Raw genomic sequence first — 17,320 nt, 5'->3', positions numbered from 1 at the left:
TTTATCATCCAACGGTAACTACGGTGATGGTAACAATGTTTATCAGAATCAAAGATTCCAGGCACATTGGATGGCAAAGATATTTATAGTTGCATTTATATCATGCTTCATATTTTTAGTTTCTAATTTGAAGCGCTTTACATTGTAATTATTATTAACCTGATCATCGGAGCTATCATTGTTCCACACAAAGAATAGAAAGACAGGAGAAATGTGAAAGAGAGATGGGGAAATGGAGAGGGAGAAAGAAGTAGGGGGGGGGGTAGAATCAACAATGTGTAGGCAGAATTAGTCAAATAAAAGATATATGGCACATTAAATAAAATGACTTACAAGTGCAGAATGTTATGAGCAAGGAGGTCAATTTTCTTGGCAAAATTCATAATACTTGCATCAGACCTCTGATTTGCTGAAAACCTCTCAGATGGTGCGAAAATTCTTGGCAACATTTTCCAAAGGTTATGTTCAGATATGGTGAGGCAAATGGCACTACTCTTGCCTATAAACGATCGGCAACCAATCAAAATAAATTCAATATAAAATCACAAAATTTATCTTCTATTCTTTTCATATCCACATGACCTTTTTAGGGTATATACATTCATATAATATAAGAATGAAAATGCACTAGTGATAGATGCATTATGGGTTTTAACAAAGCTAGAGACAGCCTTTAACCTTCCCTCAAGTGCCTTTCATATCTCTTTTTAAAAATCATGCTAAGTTGCAAAATCAGAATAAAATGAGCAATCCCCCCAAAAAAAATCAAATAAAAAAACGCCACCACAACAGGAGAAAGAAGCACACAGTTCATCTTCAAATCAAATTTCAATTTATTACATTATTCACAATGATTTTGATACATTCATGTACATGTCAATAAAAAAAATCATACATAGTACTGTTCATTTTTTGTTGAAACTTTACATTAAACAAATATATCAGGCTTTGAGAAAGTATAGTGGAATTATTTATCCGAGGTTGGTCTGGCAATTACTATTTTTCCCCGAAGGGCGAAGCCCCGAGGGAAATATAGTAGTTTTGCCAGTCCAACCGAGGATTAATAATTCCCACTATGCTTTCGAACGAAACGCCTGATATATTTGTTTTATACCCTACTTTTAATAATTTATAACCAAAATCTATGCGCTGAGCATGCAAAGTCCTGTTACTTGCGTTGAATTACCTACTTTTCTCTGAGCCACCGCGCTCAGCGGAAAGCAGATTAGTGTCTGCGCTGACGCATCGCGCTGGACTTGCCCGGGAGAGAGAGCGCGCAAGCCGGTGCGCCGAGATATCCAGTTTTGTGAAATAATGACGTCAGAATATTACGGTATATCCAAAAATATATCGAGGTCTGACGTCACGCAACATCATAGTTGAAATATATTCGGTCACATGATGCTACTTGAACCAATCACTATACAGGATTTACTCTATGTAGGATATAATACAACATGTAAAGATTCAGTACAGCCGAGGGGGGGGGGGGTACTTGGATTATGATTGGACGGGGGTGTGAGGCTCGAAACCCTTGCCCATTTCTAAGGGTCATTTAACAGTACACCCATGTCTAAGGATTTTTCTTAAAATATAGACTTAAATTTCAGATTAATCCCCGCACCACGGCTCCATGGCTATGATATCCATGCAACCCAATGTGCGATGCAAAAAACATGCATGCGCTGCATGCATGCAATGTACGGTACTGTAAACGGTCGGCCGAGTAGGCCAGATATGTATAGAGTGACGTACCCCGGTGCCCAGTGCAATCGTACTAAGATGTGGAAATACAGGTAGAATCTACTTGTCATGGGGTCCCGGCTACTTGTACTCTCGAACGGAACTAACATAGACATTTCCAGGGCATTTCCCGGGGATTCTTATAGTATTTGTTTTTTTCAGGAATGAACCCATGTTTAAGGATTATTCAGTTGAAAAATAGGACCCTTGGCTAAGGATTTCTTGCAATAGCAAGACCTATGTCTAAGGATTTTTTTTGCAAAAAAACCCTGACCCACTGGAGCGGCACATCCCCGTATGCGATATACAAAGAAAATAAATCTTTGGGCATCCAAGTGGATCATCAGTTACCGATTATCAACACTCACAATTTAAAGGAGCCCCCCCCCCCCACTACCTCCAATCTCACTTTCAAGTAATTCTTGTGCAAAATTGCTGCGTTGATTGGTCGTACTATTAGGAATGTTCTCAGATGTTTATTCATGACCTAAATCATTGAATCATTTTCAAAATAAAAATGCTTTAACACATCTTCTTTTGTTCATTTTTTACTTTGAGAGCAAAGCAATACACAATTTATATCAATAATAATAATAATAGTAATTATTCTTGCTTATGTAACACTTCATAATTACTTAATTGTGAGAAGTCTATAAGCTCTGCACAGTAATGCAGCATAAAAGTAAGGCTTTACCAGCTGTTACTCGCACTGCATTTCAAGGAATAAATTCCTTTATTAAATTCCCATATCATTTCATACATTGTGGTTTCAGCTGGGTTCATGATGTTTCATCTCATACAATAATGTACATGAATTGGATGGTATTCTGACCATTACGTCAAACCCCCGTTTGGAGAAAGACCGCAGTTCAGATTGCAAACTGCTGTTCTATACCCCATTTTGCGTTCGTAAATCCCAAAATCATTTCCAAGCCCAGGGGGCCGTTTCATAAAGCTGTTTGTAAGTTAAGAGCGACTTTAAGAACGACTGGTGATCCTTTCTTGCGCGCTAAATCATCGCCAATGGTGTGTACCATTTACCGCAAGACAGGATCACCAGTCGCTCTTTATTTACGAACAGCTTTATGAAACACCCGCCTGATCAACCCCGCTAGGCCAGGTAATCCCCGCTGTCTCAATTTTACCTCCACAGGCCAGATTATGAGCGTTGAGCCAAGGACGAAATGATAAACAACAGCTGTGCTATTACTTCTCTGCCTGTAGTAGGACCTTCGGAATGAAATTATTGTATTCGATATTTAATCACGTTTTCAAAGGCATATTGTATTCAGAAATCCAATGTTAGTCCATTTTCAATTTCGAACGAAGAAAATCGACCTCGAAATAAGGAAAGTAAGTGAATTAAAATGACGGCATGCTTTTAGGGACCGCACTCGGGCTGTTGTGTTATCTTCGGACCGAGGTAAAAAAACAGGTGTTTTGATACTTAAATTGCTTGCTTGGGGCAGTTATGGTTTGTCGTACTTGGAGAAGAGAATTGATTGAGGGAAACTGGGGTATAGTGTTCTCAAATGGAGGTTTTTCGTCATGACAGCCATGGTTTAGTGAAACCTGGGTTATTAAACTTAGGGGGTGTTGCAAGAAAATATTTGCGATCAACTGCAAATATTCTGTTGCAATTTTACAACTGTTAAGTCAACGTAAGCTGTAGCAAATCAGATTAAACTTCTTGTTTCAAGGAGCAGATTAGCAATCAATCACTAATTTGCAATTAACTACAAGACATATGATTGATTTAGGGACCAAGAATAGACTTGCAATTGATCAAAGTTGTGTAATGGGGGAGAATATGAAAGTACAAAAAATATGATTTTTTTTCAATTAATTAATTGGTACATTTCCATGCCTATGGATGAAGTATTATGAAGTCAGCATGCCACAGAAGTGTGGTTTAAAATTCTAGTTTAGACTAGGGTTTAATTATCTGAATACCGCCAGATAGGTTTCAACACACCCTTGACAAGCAACTTGTAATACCATGAATATCTTGGATAAGGTTACAAAAGCCTGATATTTTTTCATGTTATTTCCATTAATGTAAGCCTTTAATAGCTAAAGACTCAAAAAAAGGGTATGAGTTCTGTTTAATCAGGTCATAAATCTAGTATAACTTTATAAGCTTTAGTTCAGATCCATGGTTAAAACTATTAATAGCGAAATGTGAGACAAATCTTTTACATGTTTTGATATCAAATTTAACAGCACATTTGGTAACCAAATAATTGAAAATTATCTGCCGAAAATAGTTTTCTGCACCATTGAAGCATGGAAAAGGAATGTATTGTGGCATAAGTTAAACCAGAGTTTGGAACCAGGGATATATTGGGATATTTCTCACATAAGGTTACATAAGCTTTAGTGCTGGAAGTACATGTAGGATCCTCTGTTCCTCTGCTTCATCAATATAACAAAAATCGTAATGCCAGCACTTGAGCGGAGAAAAGATCTTTAAAAAGTGTCTTTTGCATTTTAGTTATCCCAAATAAGTATTTTTCTGTATTCGTTCAGAGTTTCTTTAAAGTTTGAATGCACAACCAATAACTTGCCCTGTGACTGAACAGCAGTGACACTGATGGAGAAGATGTAACATCAGCTTTTCCTGAAGAGTTCAAGCATCTTACAGCAGAAGTGATGAAGCGGGAATCCCATCACGTTGAAATAATCCCCCACAATGCCTTTCACCAGCGTTCCTCCTATTGCCTGGATCCCATAGCCTCCTGCCTTGTCCCTGGGAGTGATTACAATGATGATAATAATTATCAGTTCAAGCTGATTTCACTCAAGGGCAATTCAAGATGATTTGATAAATTTGATTCCATTGTTTTCTTCTACAATCATACACATCAGTGGCGGATCCAGGGGGGGGGGGGGGATTTCCATGCAGCCCCTGCCTGTCGTAGTCAATATCTAGGCTATAATTTCAATATGTCCTTCATACACAAGTGTGCCCCTCCTTTTGAGAGTAACAGCAGATATTTTTTATGGAAATATGCCATCCATACACAAGTGAGGAACTTTTTTTTGCTTATCATATTCCCCCCTTTCGAAAATCCTGGATCCGCCCATGATATACATGTACTACCACTACTACTACTATTACTAAACTACTATTAATTTTTCACTTTGTCAAATGGAAATTTTGTTCGGAAACAGTTCATCTAGCCATACAGACTATTAGACAAAAGAGGCCAAATAGCAATTAGACCAAATGGTTGGTAGGTGAATTAGGTGTAGAGTAGATGAACTATAAAGATTAGACCATGTGGGATAAGACCGATTGAAAAATGGACAAAGTGGGTAGACCAATCAACAATTTACCAAACTTGGTGACACAACATATGCTCCTGCGACATTTGCTCCGGTCTAAATATCTCAGAGGGTAGAGAGTTAGAGTTAGGATTGTAAGAGAGTTTCTGGTTCAGAATAATGTCAAGACAAGGATTAGGGTTTATTTAGTTTTGGAGGTTAGATTTTATGTTGGGCTTAATGCGCAGATTTTCCATCTGAGCAATTGTCGCCAGAGCAAATGCCATGGAACCACCAAACTTACATTGGTTCTCCTGTTGCCACGTATCCTCTGACAATTTCTGGTGTAAGCTCAGCAAACATGACTTCAGTTGTCTCAAAGAATTGGACTGTTGTCAATTCCCCATCACCTGGAAAATCAAAATGGTACATATAACATCTTGCTACCAGGGCATAAATACAATGTTAACTTGTGATTCGACTACTGGAATAAATTATACATTCATACAGGGGCTAGGGGTAATTTTGCCCCGGAAAATCCCCCTTCAGTGCAATGTAAATTTTATCCAATCTTGCAGATTTAGGCAATAATTCGTGAAAGGTACATGTAGGCCGTGAAAATATAAAATTAATCTTTTCCTGATTTTGATCATGTATGGGATAGATAGGGTAGAATCTAGAATCTAAAATCATTTCATCTTCACTTTTGTCTGTTTCATTTTTAGGGTGTGTTGCAGATGTTTTTTAAGAATAAAACATGTGATTTACATTATAGAACAAATCAAGGAAAATATGTAGAATCTCACAATCAATCAAATCAGAGAGTAATTCAAACTATGAAATGGGAACTAATTTTCTTTGATGTTTAACCCTAAACTGACCGGGGGGGGGGGGGGGGTTGAATCAACCCCCCCTCAACATTTTCTGCGATCATTTCGCAGCGCGAAATTTTTTTACCGCGCCACTCACAGAGTTTATATTTTCAAGTCTCGCGCATCTTTTGAGACCAAATTTGCGACGCCCGGGTACGCGGTTCCGAAATTACTTAACATTTCGTAAGTGCATGTCAGACCAAAAACTGTTCCAAAACGTGATTTTGTGTACAAAGTCAATGCAAATTGAGTTTTCTCATCTTATTCATAAAGATATGATTATTTTTGCTTTAAACAGCTGAAATCAATTGATTTTAGCATAATTATGCTTCAAAAAGGTTGTGCAATAAATCTGGTGAAAAAAACAAAGAAAAACAAAAGGTTGAAAAACAAAGAAATACATAAGAAATTCATAAAACAATAAAATACATAAGAAATTGATTTCCAAACCGAAGTTTTTTTCAATTGCGATTGTTAAGAATGCTACAATGAATATTTTTACCAAAAATTAGCATTCTAGGAGCTTTATTTAGTGAATTAGAGCAAAAAGTATGATTTATGCATATATTAGCATAATTAATTCATATAAAATAAAATCTCATTATTTTTGAAAATTTTACCATACGGCCTTGTAGATTACATCGCACACTACCAGCGTGCTAATTTTTGCAGCGCTCGCGCAATCGGTGGCCGAGATCTCAGGGGGGGGTTGAATCAACCCCCCCCCCCCCCCCCCCCCCGGCCACAGAACAGCCAAAAAAGCCGGCCTAGTTAGGGTTAAGGGAAAAAGGAAATAAATAGAGCAAGAGTAAAGAGTAAATTAACAGGAATTCATACAAAGAGGAAAGGTAAACTTCTATAAAGAAGAGAGAAAAAAAAAACATGATAAAGACGAAAAATAAAAAAAGAAGAGGATTTAAGGGGAGAAGATTAGGAGAATAGGGAGAAAGATGGAGAAGAAGAGGAAGAAGAAGGAAGGAGAGTGACAGGAGGAGGAATAGGAGGAGAAGAAAGAAATAAGCATAAAGAATGGAGGGGAAGACAAGGTGAGTAGGAAGAAGACAAAGAGGAAGGAAAATTACAATGAGAGGAGGAAGAGGCAAGGAGAAAGAAGGAACTAAAAAACCGAAGACATTGTGTTTCTTGACCTACACTGTTTTATCAGTATCATGCCCGTATGAACTTTGTGCGTTGATCCACTCAGCTCCGTAAGCATTTCGATGGCACCCTTTTCACTTGGAGGCTTTTCAAGGATCTTATTTCCAAGAGCCTATAAATAAATCAAATATTGATGAAATATTGTTTATACAAATAATCACTATATGTATTCAAAATCTAAGGACAAGGGTAAGTATTTTTCATGAAGCAACTTTTTCTGTAAAAAAAAAAAATCAGTATTCTAATTTCATCCCATTTATTCGGGACATTCAATATCAGAGAGCACATCATATGATTTCTGCAAAATTGAAAATATTATAGAATACCAAGACATCCCCTGTAGATGGGGCAGATATAAAATACAGCCCATTTGCTTGGAGACCTAAAGTACCAAGATGAGTCGACCAGAAGCTTTAGTCTCTGTACATTGGTTGTTCTGCTAAACTATGTTGGCTCCACTCACCAATACATGAATGGGGATGATAGTAAAATGTCAGAAATTGTTAAAATAAATCCACAGAAACGATGGTTATTCCTGTCTAAAATATAAGGAAATTGTTAATCAAATAAATTGAAATTCAACATGAAGGCCTAATGAAGATTTATTACTACATTTTTGGATAAGCAAATAACAATATCTATCACTCCTTCATTTTATTATACATTGAAACTTGCATATCATGACCTCTCAAGGGAGAAAATTAAAATGGTCTTTTTGAGCATGCAGGTGGTCCTTAAAGGAGAAATCCACCCCAACAAAAAGTTTATTTGAATAAAAAGAGAAAAATCCAACAAGCATAACACTGAAAATTTCATCAAAATCGGGTGTAAAGTTTCGCTTAATTTCACAAAACAGTTATATGCACATCCTGGTCAGTATGCAAATGAGGAGACTGATGAATACCATTTCTTTTGTATTTTATTATATGAAATATTCTAATTTTCTCCTCATTGTCAAGTGAAACAACGATTAATTCCTCCCTAAACATGTGGAATGAGCATTGTTTAATACTTAATGGTTTAGTCAAGTTGGTCCTTATTGTCAAATATGTAAAAAAAATGAAATATTGTATAATTCAAACAATAAAAAACAAAAGAAATAGTGAGTGATGGAAATCATCGACTCACTCATTTGTATGTCACTGAGTTGTGCATATCACCGTTTTTTGAAAAATAAGCGAAATTTTAAAATTTAATAACTTTCTCAATTTACATTCGATTTTGATGAAATTTTCATGCTCGTTTGATTTTTTTCTACTTATTCAATCGATATTTTTCTTGGGTGGACTTGACCTTTAAGGACAGGGTCCTGTGAATTCTAATGCATGTTTCCATGGGGGAACATAATTCAAGGCAAACCAAACCAAAAGAGCGACTTTAAGAACGACTGGTGAACCTTTCTTATGCACTAAATAATCGCCAATGAACATTTAATGGTAAATATTATCTACTACAAAAAAAGGATCACCAGTCATTTTTGGAGTCATTCTTAACTTACGAACAGCTTTATGAAACAAACACCCGGGCTCCGTAAACCAAAGATTAGCGATCAATCGCTAAACGGACTGGCCAATAAAGATTAACGTTACACACGCATTTGGCTTAAAATACTGACCAGGAACCAATTAGTGCTGTTCTTTCATATTTGCAATTCATCGCAAACCTTTGTGTTACGGAAACCTGGGGGGTGTTTCATCAACATTTTCATCCGACAAGTTGTCAGATCTGACATCTCTCTCTGATGTTGATTGGCTGCAGAGATACTGTTACTATGGTAACTGTCGGATAAAATGGGACTTGTCGGATAAAAGCTTTTGGAAACACCAACCAGGTTGAGCTTTTCTTTGCGGGTTAAACTGAGTTATTAATTAAGTAATTAGCAAATTGTAATATTGACTTACCACCACTGTGTCAGCACCAATAATCAAGTCTGGCATTGAAGGCTGAAAATATTTCAAATAAAAAAAATTCAGTATATCTATTTGGATGAAAAGACAATGTACTTGAAAATGAAATATAGAGCTTGTCATAATTACTATTATAATTATAATATTTATATTAAGAATAATAATGACTACTAGTACTCAACGTTCTCGCCAGGTTCATTCTGACGCTTGGCGGCGCGAAGCGACGAAGCCGCGCAGCGGCCTCGGTGCGTGCGAAGCACGCACGGGGGGAGGGTTGCGGGAGGGGGGTGTCCCCCCTCCCGCGCGGAGCGCGGTAGCTATCGAAAATATCAATATCGACGAGCTTAGATTGCTGCTAAATGCACCACATTTTATGTCTATTTAATGCTTCTCCGGCCACACAGCCGTAACGGTTGCGCGAATTGCGATTGAAACAGAAAGGCAAGTACTGATGAAAAAGGTCAAAAGAAAAGATTCAAATTCAATCTCATTTTATACTTACAGTTTATAGATTGATTCACATCGATGATATCGATAATGTACTCCTTACTTTCCAATGTCTAGATCGCTACGTCCTTAGAAAGTGCGATTCATTTTGTGAATGCGTATCAATGACCGACTACATCTACGGACCGCATGCGCGCCGCGCCGCGCCACGCCCTTACTAAATCCAAAGATTGTTCCGACTTTGTTTGGAAGCCTCGGAAGAAAACTTCCGAGGCTTCCAAATAATGGCCATGGGCATCGGTATTCATGAGACGATATAATTTGCATGTTTTTTTTGTTTCCAGATACTCACTGAAACTATAACTCTCATAATTAAGACTTCTGTTGATGATGTTTATACTAATAATATCCAATCAAGATTCGTTTGTCACTGTCAATTATCGCTATGTTTATTTGTATTGTTCTATACTCACCTATAAAATAATGAATGTGTCCATCACGAGCGGGAGAAATATTTTTAGTCATTCATCATACTTTAATATTACGATTTTGTTCTTATTATAATTAATTGCGATTTAAAATGTTTTGAAAGTAAAGCTTAATTGACAGGAAAGCAGATTTATACTCACTGTCAATTATTGCTATGTTCATTTGTATTGTTCTATATACTCGCCTATAAAATAATGAATGTGTCCATCACGAGCGGGAGAAATATTTTTAGTCATTCATCATACTTTAATATTACGATTTTGTTCTTATTATAATTAATTGCGATTTAAAATTTTTGAAAGTAAAGCTTAATTGACAGGAAAGCAGATTTGTATTTTTAAATAATGCACTATGTAGGCCTACAAATACAGCGTGTGTGAAAGAGAGGAAGAGGGGGGGGGGGAGGGTTGTAGCTAGGATGGTCGAAGGGGGAGAGCGAAAGGGGAGGGGTCGTGGCGTGGACAATGACAAGGGGATGTTGAGATCGTACGTGTGTGTGGGATTGGTGAAGAAGTCAATATTCGAAGCGAATGCATATTTATAGACATGTCTATACTAATACTGATGATGACGGCTGAATAATCTTTCTTTACATGTATATTTTGGCGATTTAAAAATTTAAAAATATTTTCTTGCACCATGAGTGGGAAGATCGAGGTTCGTGATTCAATAAATTGCATCAGTTTTTAAGTTACAGAAATTCACGAACAGATTATTAAAATTGAAAAGAAAACGAGTCACAAAGATCTTAATTTTATAGCCCCCGTCCAGCGTAAACAACATGAAGAATATTTGAGGTCACGAAACCAGCTGATTCGCATTCATACAACAGGTTAACAGGTCACGCACATGGTACACATTCCAAGGGCGGGAATTCGGGGAAACCCGTTTTCAAGCACAATGATTGACTCAACCCAGAAAGTGAATACTAATTAGATCACGTGCCATCGGCTTTGGGGCGTCTCGTTCACATTCCAACTCATTTCATAAATATAATCCACTCGCAGTAATTAGGTTAACGACGTTGTAAAGATAACTCTATATAAAACACAATTCCGATATAAAACATATATAAAGACATAAGTGAAATTGAAAAATTCATCGAGCGATATTTAAATTATACTAGCGACTCATGTGGGCGTGGACAAACGAAATACATACCCTCTAAAACGTTCACACATATCAACTTCAATAATTCGTACTTGAATTAATGCAGGGGCCGCGGAAAGGTCTTGAAAGTGGGGGGGGGGGGGGGCTGACCAGCGTGCAAAAAACGCAATCAGGTGGTCCATTTTATGATTTTGTACACGGTTTTGGAAAAAAAAGTGGGGGAGCTGAAGCCCACCCAGCCCCCCCCCCTGTTTCCGCGGCTCTGAAATGAATATCTGTGAATGAATTGTCCATTCCACTTTGTTGAATGTGTACTTCTATTGAAATCTATTGAATCACGTACCCCTCCCGACCAAGTCCAAGGGTTGATTTTCCACTCGCCATAAAGATTATGCAGCCACAATCACAGTAGACACATCCATAAAATAATATTAATTTAATTCGCTCCGAACATTGACTTCTTTTCGCCAATCCCCTCCCCCACAAAGTCACAAACATCCCATCATTTTCATTTACATTGCCCACGACCACCTCCCATTATTCTCTTTCTCCTTTACACAAATTAATTTCAAATAATATTTTATTTAAATCGTAGTTGTTACGCAATTGTACAACAAATTCATGAAGCATTCACTGTAATGACTAAAAACATTTCTCAGGACGGTGACAGGTGCGTTCATTATTTAATTGGCAGGCAAAGAGTAATAAAAGAACAATACAAATGAAAATACACTGTACGTATGCCTCATATTAAAAAATGAGTCGTAATATGATAAAAAGCGTGAATACAATTAATAAAGATTATTACTTATGAAAATTATAACAGATTCAATGAATATCTGAAAAAAAAAACATAAAACATTCAAATCGGTTTTGGATCCCATCTAATTTTGGAAGACTCGGATCCCCGCGGATCAAGGATTTTGATGCCATGTGCGATTTGTATTCTGTATGTGGCCGTGGCGAGCGCGAGTGCAGTGACACAGAACTTGGTAGACACACCGTCGCGAAATTAATCAACACTTTCAAAAGATCTATGTAGAGATCAAGACTTTGGAAATTATGGAGTAAAATTGGAATATAAATGTGAATAATCATTTTGCTGTAAGTAAATGAGTTGGACATTATATCAATCCATTCCTGTGGCTTTGTCATTATTAACGTGATCTTTTAATAATTTTCTCAATTCGCTCTACGGCAGTGTCATCAGAAATGCATTCAATGAATTCATGTAGATGTAGCTATAATAAGGCTGGGGCCTGGGACGAGATGAAACTAAATTTCGATCGAATTTTTATATTATTTTTGACACACTTTACTTTTGACAAAATAAGTGACAATATCAACTGAAATTCGTAACATCTAAATTACATTGCCCAACCCAGTAACCCACGGTACCCCTCTCTTCTCACTTTATTTATGAGCGTATTTTACTACCATTTTAAAGACGTAAATAATGAGAGCAATGCGATACGCAAATGCGAGGTAAACACCTTCGCACTTATTTTTAGAGAGTTACATTTAGAGAGTTAAATTGGGCTTCGAGTCGAGGTCGTATCGTATACAGCATAGTAGCGAAGCAAAGAAATCCCGGGAAGAAATCGTGGAAGAAATAATCGACAAGTTTATTTTAGGATCTGAAAAGCAGATTGTTTTTCTTTTGAATATATTATTCAGTTTTTTTGTGTGGATCTAGGCCTGTTTTACAGTTGTCGGCCACGGTTGTCGGGGAAGTTCACGGTTGGCGGATTTGCCCTGAAAATTTTCAGGGTTGTCGGCGCCCGCCAACCGTGACGCGTGGTAGCGAGAACTACTACTACTACTACTACTACTACTACTACTACTACTACTACTACTACTACTTCTACTCTTACTACTACTATTACTACTACTACTACTACTACTACTACTACTACTACTACTACTACTACTACTACTACTGTCTACTACTAATACTAACAACAATAATAACAATAACAACAATAATGAATAATGATAATAATAATAATAAAGCAATATTGACTGGCCTCGGGGCGATACGACATATATCGCCCAAACTAGATTTATATCGCCCGAGTCGTAGACGAGGGTGATATCAATTTTGTGAGGGCGATATATGTCCTTTCGCCCCCAGGCCAGTCAATATTGCTATTATTAACCAAATCAGACATATGATCTAGAGCAAAAGTCGTTAAAATTTAGATATTTTAAATTTTTAGAATGAGAATCTAGTTTATCATGTTGAGCAGACTGGGCCTCTGAACTTTACCATTGTGACGTAATTGAAATGACGCGTCCCTGGCCTAGGGACGCAGTATCCAGCGTTGTCTTAACTTGATTACCATTATGACGTATAGCACTGCGCGGTTCAAGGACGCGTGCAAAAACGCGTAGAATACCCGGATATAAGCGCTGCCTTTTATTGCCCGCTACATTTCCACGCATTTTCTCATTGACTTTCCTGAGCGGGCAATAAATTGGGCTTGTGGATAAACAATTGGAATTTTATTGACCGGCCATTTGATCCCAGTCTTAAGCAGGCAACAATGTTTCAAAGTTGCCCTGCTCAGATGTCTGATACGGTTAATAATAAATGTTATCATCATTAATATTATTTACTATAATTTTTATCATTATTTAGTATTCTATATTCCTACAATACCAAATAAATATACTTACCCCTTTTAACCTTTCAGCAACCTCCAGAGCCTTCCCTTTTGCAGTCTCCTGAACATATTCTTCAGGGGTATACAAACTTTTATCAAGGTTTTCTTCAAATGTCGATGGAATAACTTCAAAGTTCAAACCCTGCAAAGAAAAAAATATACATTAATGAAAAAATACACACATCCTGTTACACACGTATGCAAAGTGCGTATAATGTATATGGGGATACGGATTTACAACACCAGCTGTGCCATGATTTGTGTAGCTTACCAAATCTTTAAAAATCTTACTAGTGGGGGATCTACCCATTTTCACAATGATGTGAAATTTCCAGTACGACAATACACCAGACGGTGGACTGTACTGTTTCCAGAAGAAAAAGAAGATGTTCTGAAACATAATAGTAATTTTATTCAATATAGTCTAGGCCTTAATGCATTCAGATGGTCTTGCCTCTTTAGTATTGGTAAATTAACTTTAGCTCTCAAGAAGGCCTAGCCCCACTGCCCTGCCGGCTGCCCCTGGGGACATTGCCACTTCAGTGGCGATGTCCTGGGTGAAACCACTCGAAGTTTTAAGGACCACTTATATGTCCCGGCTTGATTCGTGACTCACGAATCGTGAGTATATGTAGATTTCTTTTATTATATTTTTAAACAAATTAAGTAGGTCGTTGTTTGAACTTTAATTCCAACACCTTTCTTTTCTTTCATCTGGTTAGGAATATGTGCTATGTGCAGCCCGAACACAGCATAGATGCAAGAGAAGGCCCATCATTTCTTCAAAACACACAAAAAATAATTCAATTTCTAACTTTTTAATTTAGGTAAGGCTGCAATCTGGGCAGGCTACCACTTCCCAATTCACCCCCCCATGCATGGATATGGAATCACCTAAGTCAAGAGCAAGAGTATACTAACCTCGCAGTACGTGTGACCATAATAGCTCTATGGACGGTGTGACTGTGAGTGAGTCAAGAGAGAGAGAGCATGCCATACACTCTTTACTTTTAATATTCTTTAACTTTTAAGTTTTAGTCTCACTCTTGACTTGACTTACTTATTTAGTAACGTTTTGGTTAGGCCTAGCCTAGCGTTTACTGCTGCAGCCCGAAGACGTGTCAAGGTCCCCGGGGCCGGGGCAAGCATAACATTAATCCCGGGGGGGGGGGGGGGGGCACTTCCATTCACGAGTGGATACCATGCGCAACTATGAGCTCTCAAAAAGCACCCTAAACACGTATTTTCCATATTCTGAAAATGCGCCCCTAAACAAGTATTGGCGTGTTAAACCCTACCCTTAACAAACTTGTATTGGAAACAAAACGATACTATTGGCAAGTATTCCCTGAATTGAACCCCTAAACAAGTACAGCGATATTTCAATGTTATGTCACGTACGGACGTCGGTTTTACCTTTATACCTACACCATTGGGTTTAGTAATTTTAGTACAGCCCCACTCGCGCAAATCATACTCTTAACACGTAGTGTTGACTCCTGGGGCAAAAAATACATCCTTTATAAAACACTTTAGTCTCGATTTGCAAATTTGACCCTGGCCTAAGCACGTAACTTTCCTAGCGAAATAGATACTAGGCCTAGGCCCTACCCTTTTTTCATTATTTTAGTGTTTTTGACACCCTTATACGTTACTTGCCCTATCTTGAAAAAGACATCCGTTTTACATGTTTTTTTGGTCGCGCATGGTATCCACTTGTCAATGTAAGTAAGTGGCCCCCCCCCCCCCCCCCCGGGACGTTAATCTAAATTTTACTCACAATACGGGCAAGAATATCTTTTCGTCTTGGACTGCCTGAAGCCAAAACAATTCTCTTCCCTCCTAAGTTTGATAAAATTGGTTGCAACATATTAGCACGGCAGCAGTTTACACTTATTTCCTTCAGGCGAAGTCAGGATGTTCAAGTCCCAGTCCTTCATTAATCAATTGGATTGCGTCTGCACGTCATGTGCCCGCACTGCACTGCATGATAATTAAAGGTTTTCTTTTTTCTTTAGTATATTGAATGATACCATATTTTGTTTGTCCGTCGCGGTAGGCACTTTTGATGACAAAGTACAGCGAGGGGCGATGAAATGTCCAGCTCCTACGTCACTATCAATCCGACGGTTCGCCGATGAATATTCATTAGATCGTGGTCTTGTGCATGTGTGTGTACACAATACCGAGTGTAAAAAACCAGAGAGTTTTCAAATGTTGTGTGTGTATAAAACAACGTAGGAGTTTATAGTGTAGAAAAGAAAAGTGTTTGATGAAGTTTTTACAAAAGAGGAAATAATACAAATATATATGGAGGACAATGTAAGATGAGGTGAGGAAAGTGTACGGTGATGGTTTTATCAAAAACATATATAATGATAAAATATACGTAGAGGACAGTCACAGTGTAAGATGAGCTGAGGCAAGTGTGCAGTGAGGTTTTTTCAAAAGAGGAGATATATGGAGGACAATGTAAGATGAGATGAGGCAAGTGTGCAGGGGGGTTTTTTCAAAAGAGGAGCTATAGCTAGTACAAGAGTTAGTATGGAGGACAATGTAAGATGAGATGAGGCAAGTGTGCATGCAGTGAGGTTTTTTCAAAAGAGGAGATAATACAAACATATATGGAGGACAATGTAAGATGAGGTGAGGAAAGTGTACGGTGAGGTTTTTTCAAAAGAGGAGATATAGTACAGATATATATGGAGGACAATGTAAGATGAGATGAGGCAAGTGTGCACTTGAGGTTTTTTCAAAAGAGGAGATAGTACAGATATATATGGAGGACAATGTAAGATGAGATGAGGCAAGTGTACGGTGAGGTTTTATCAAAAATTGTATAATGATAGAATATATGTAGAGGACAATGTAAGATGAGCTGAGGCAAGTGTGAGTAGTATATATAGGTACCCGTTCGCACCACGGTGGAGCAGGTGGAGCAAGGTTGCTCCACAATGACGTCATACCTAACTACGGATATGACATCATCATGACTATGCATGATGTAATTGTGACGTCATACCTAAAAACGAATATGACATCATCATGACTATGCAAAATGTCATTGTGACGTAAAAGCTGTATACAGATGTGACATCGTCATGGCAATGTATGAAGTCATTTCCTGTGTCAATTTGATAGGTGACAATGAGGAGGGGGAAATGGGTATTTCCCTCATGCATAGAGCGATGCGCGCATAATCATTCGAGCGTGACGATAGGCATATTGCACAACTTTTGAAAATATTACATGGACTCTTTTTTGGACGTTCACACAGTATTATCCACAAGCACAGTCGATAAATATTATTGGGTATTCCCTCAAGCATGTCGTCAATGCCCACTCGATCATTCTTGTGTAGCGATATTGCATAAGTTTGAATATTACATGGTAGGGTAATGTGTGACATCGAATTTTCTAAACAGATAACGTTGTATACGAACATAGTTGATTTTGAGCATTAAATCTCGACTTTTTATACTTTCAATGAAGTAGGGGAAGTGATATGATTTTCCACGCTCATGAAGCCGATGCATGCTTGATCATTCGTGCATAACACGGTATTGCATGTACAAAATCAATTCGACGTTGCACCATCCAAGAATGCATTGCGTAATCTGAGAAGTAATGACGTTATAAATCCTTAGTAAAATCCCAAATA

At 37.7% G+C, this 17,320-nt stretch overlaps 1 protein-coding gene across 1 annotated transcript; it reads right to left on the bottom strand.

The window, feature by feature from the left end:
* Nucleotides 1-815: 815 nt before the first annotated feature.
* LOC129259988 (probable bifunctional dTTP/UTP pyrophosphatase/methyltransferase protein) lies at nt 816-16,534 on the bottom strand. The gene is made up of 6 exons (XM_064114559.1): nt 15,440-16,534; nt 13,673-13,801; nt 8,942-8,983; nt 7,035-7,152; nt 5,315-5,420; nt 816-4,492 (listed from the first exon to the last, which is right to left on the bottom strand). The coding sequence occupies exons 1-6, from the start codon at nt 15,527-15,529 to the stop codon at nt 4,354-4,356; spliced, it is 624 nt and encodes a 207-aa protein (XP_063970629.1). The 5' UTR covers nt 15,530-16,534; the 3' UTR covers nt 816-4,353.
* Between the last annotated feature and the right edge of the window lie 786 nt (nt 16,535-17,320).

This window comes from Lytechinus pictus, unplaced genomic scaffold (assembly GCF_037042905.1).
Source record: "Lytechinus pictus isolate F3 Inbred unplaced genomic scaffold, Lp3.0 scaffold_19, whole genome shotgun sequence".
Lineage (NCBI taxonomy): Eukaryota > Metazoa > Echinodermata > Echinoidea > Temnopleuroida > Toxopneustidae > Lytechinus > Lytechinus pictus.
Note: the sequence above shows the minus strand (reverse complement) of the source record. Positions and strands in the feature narration are given on the sequence as shown.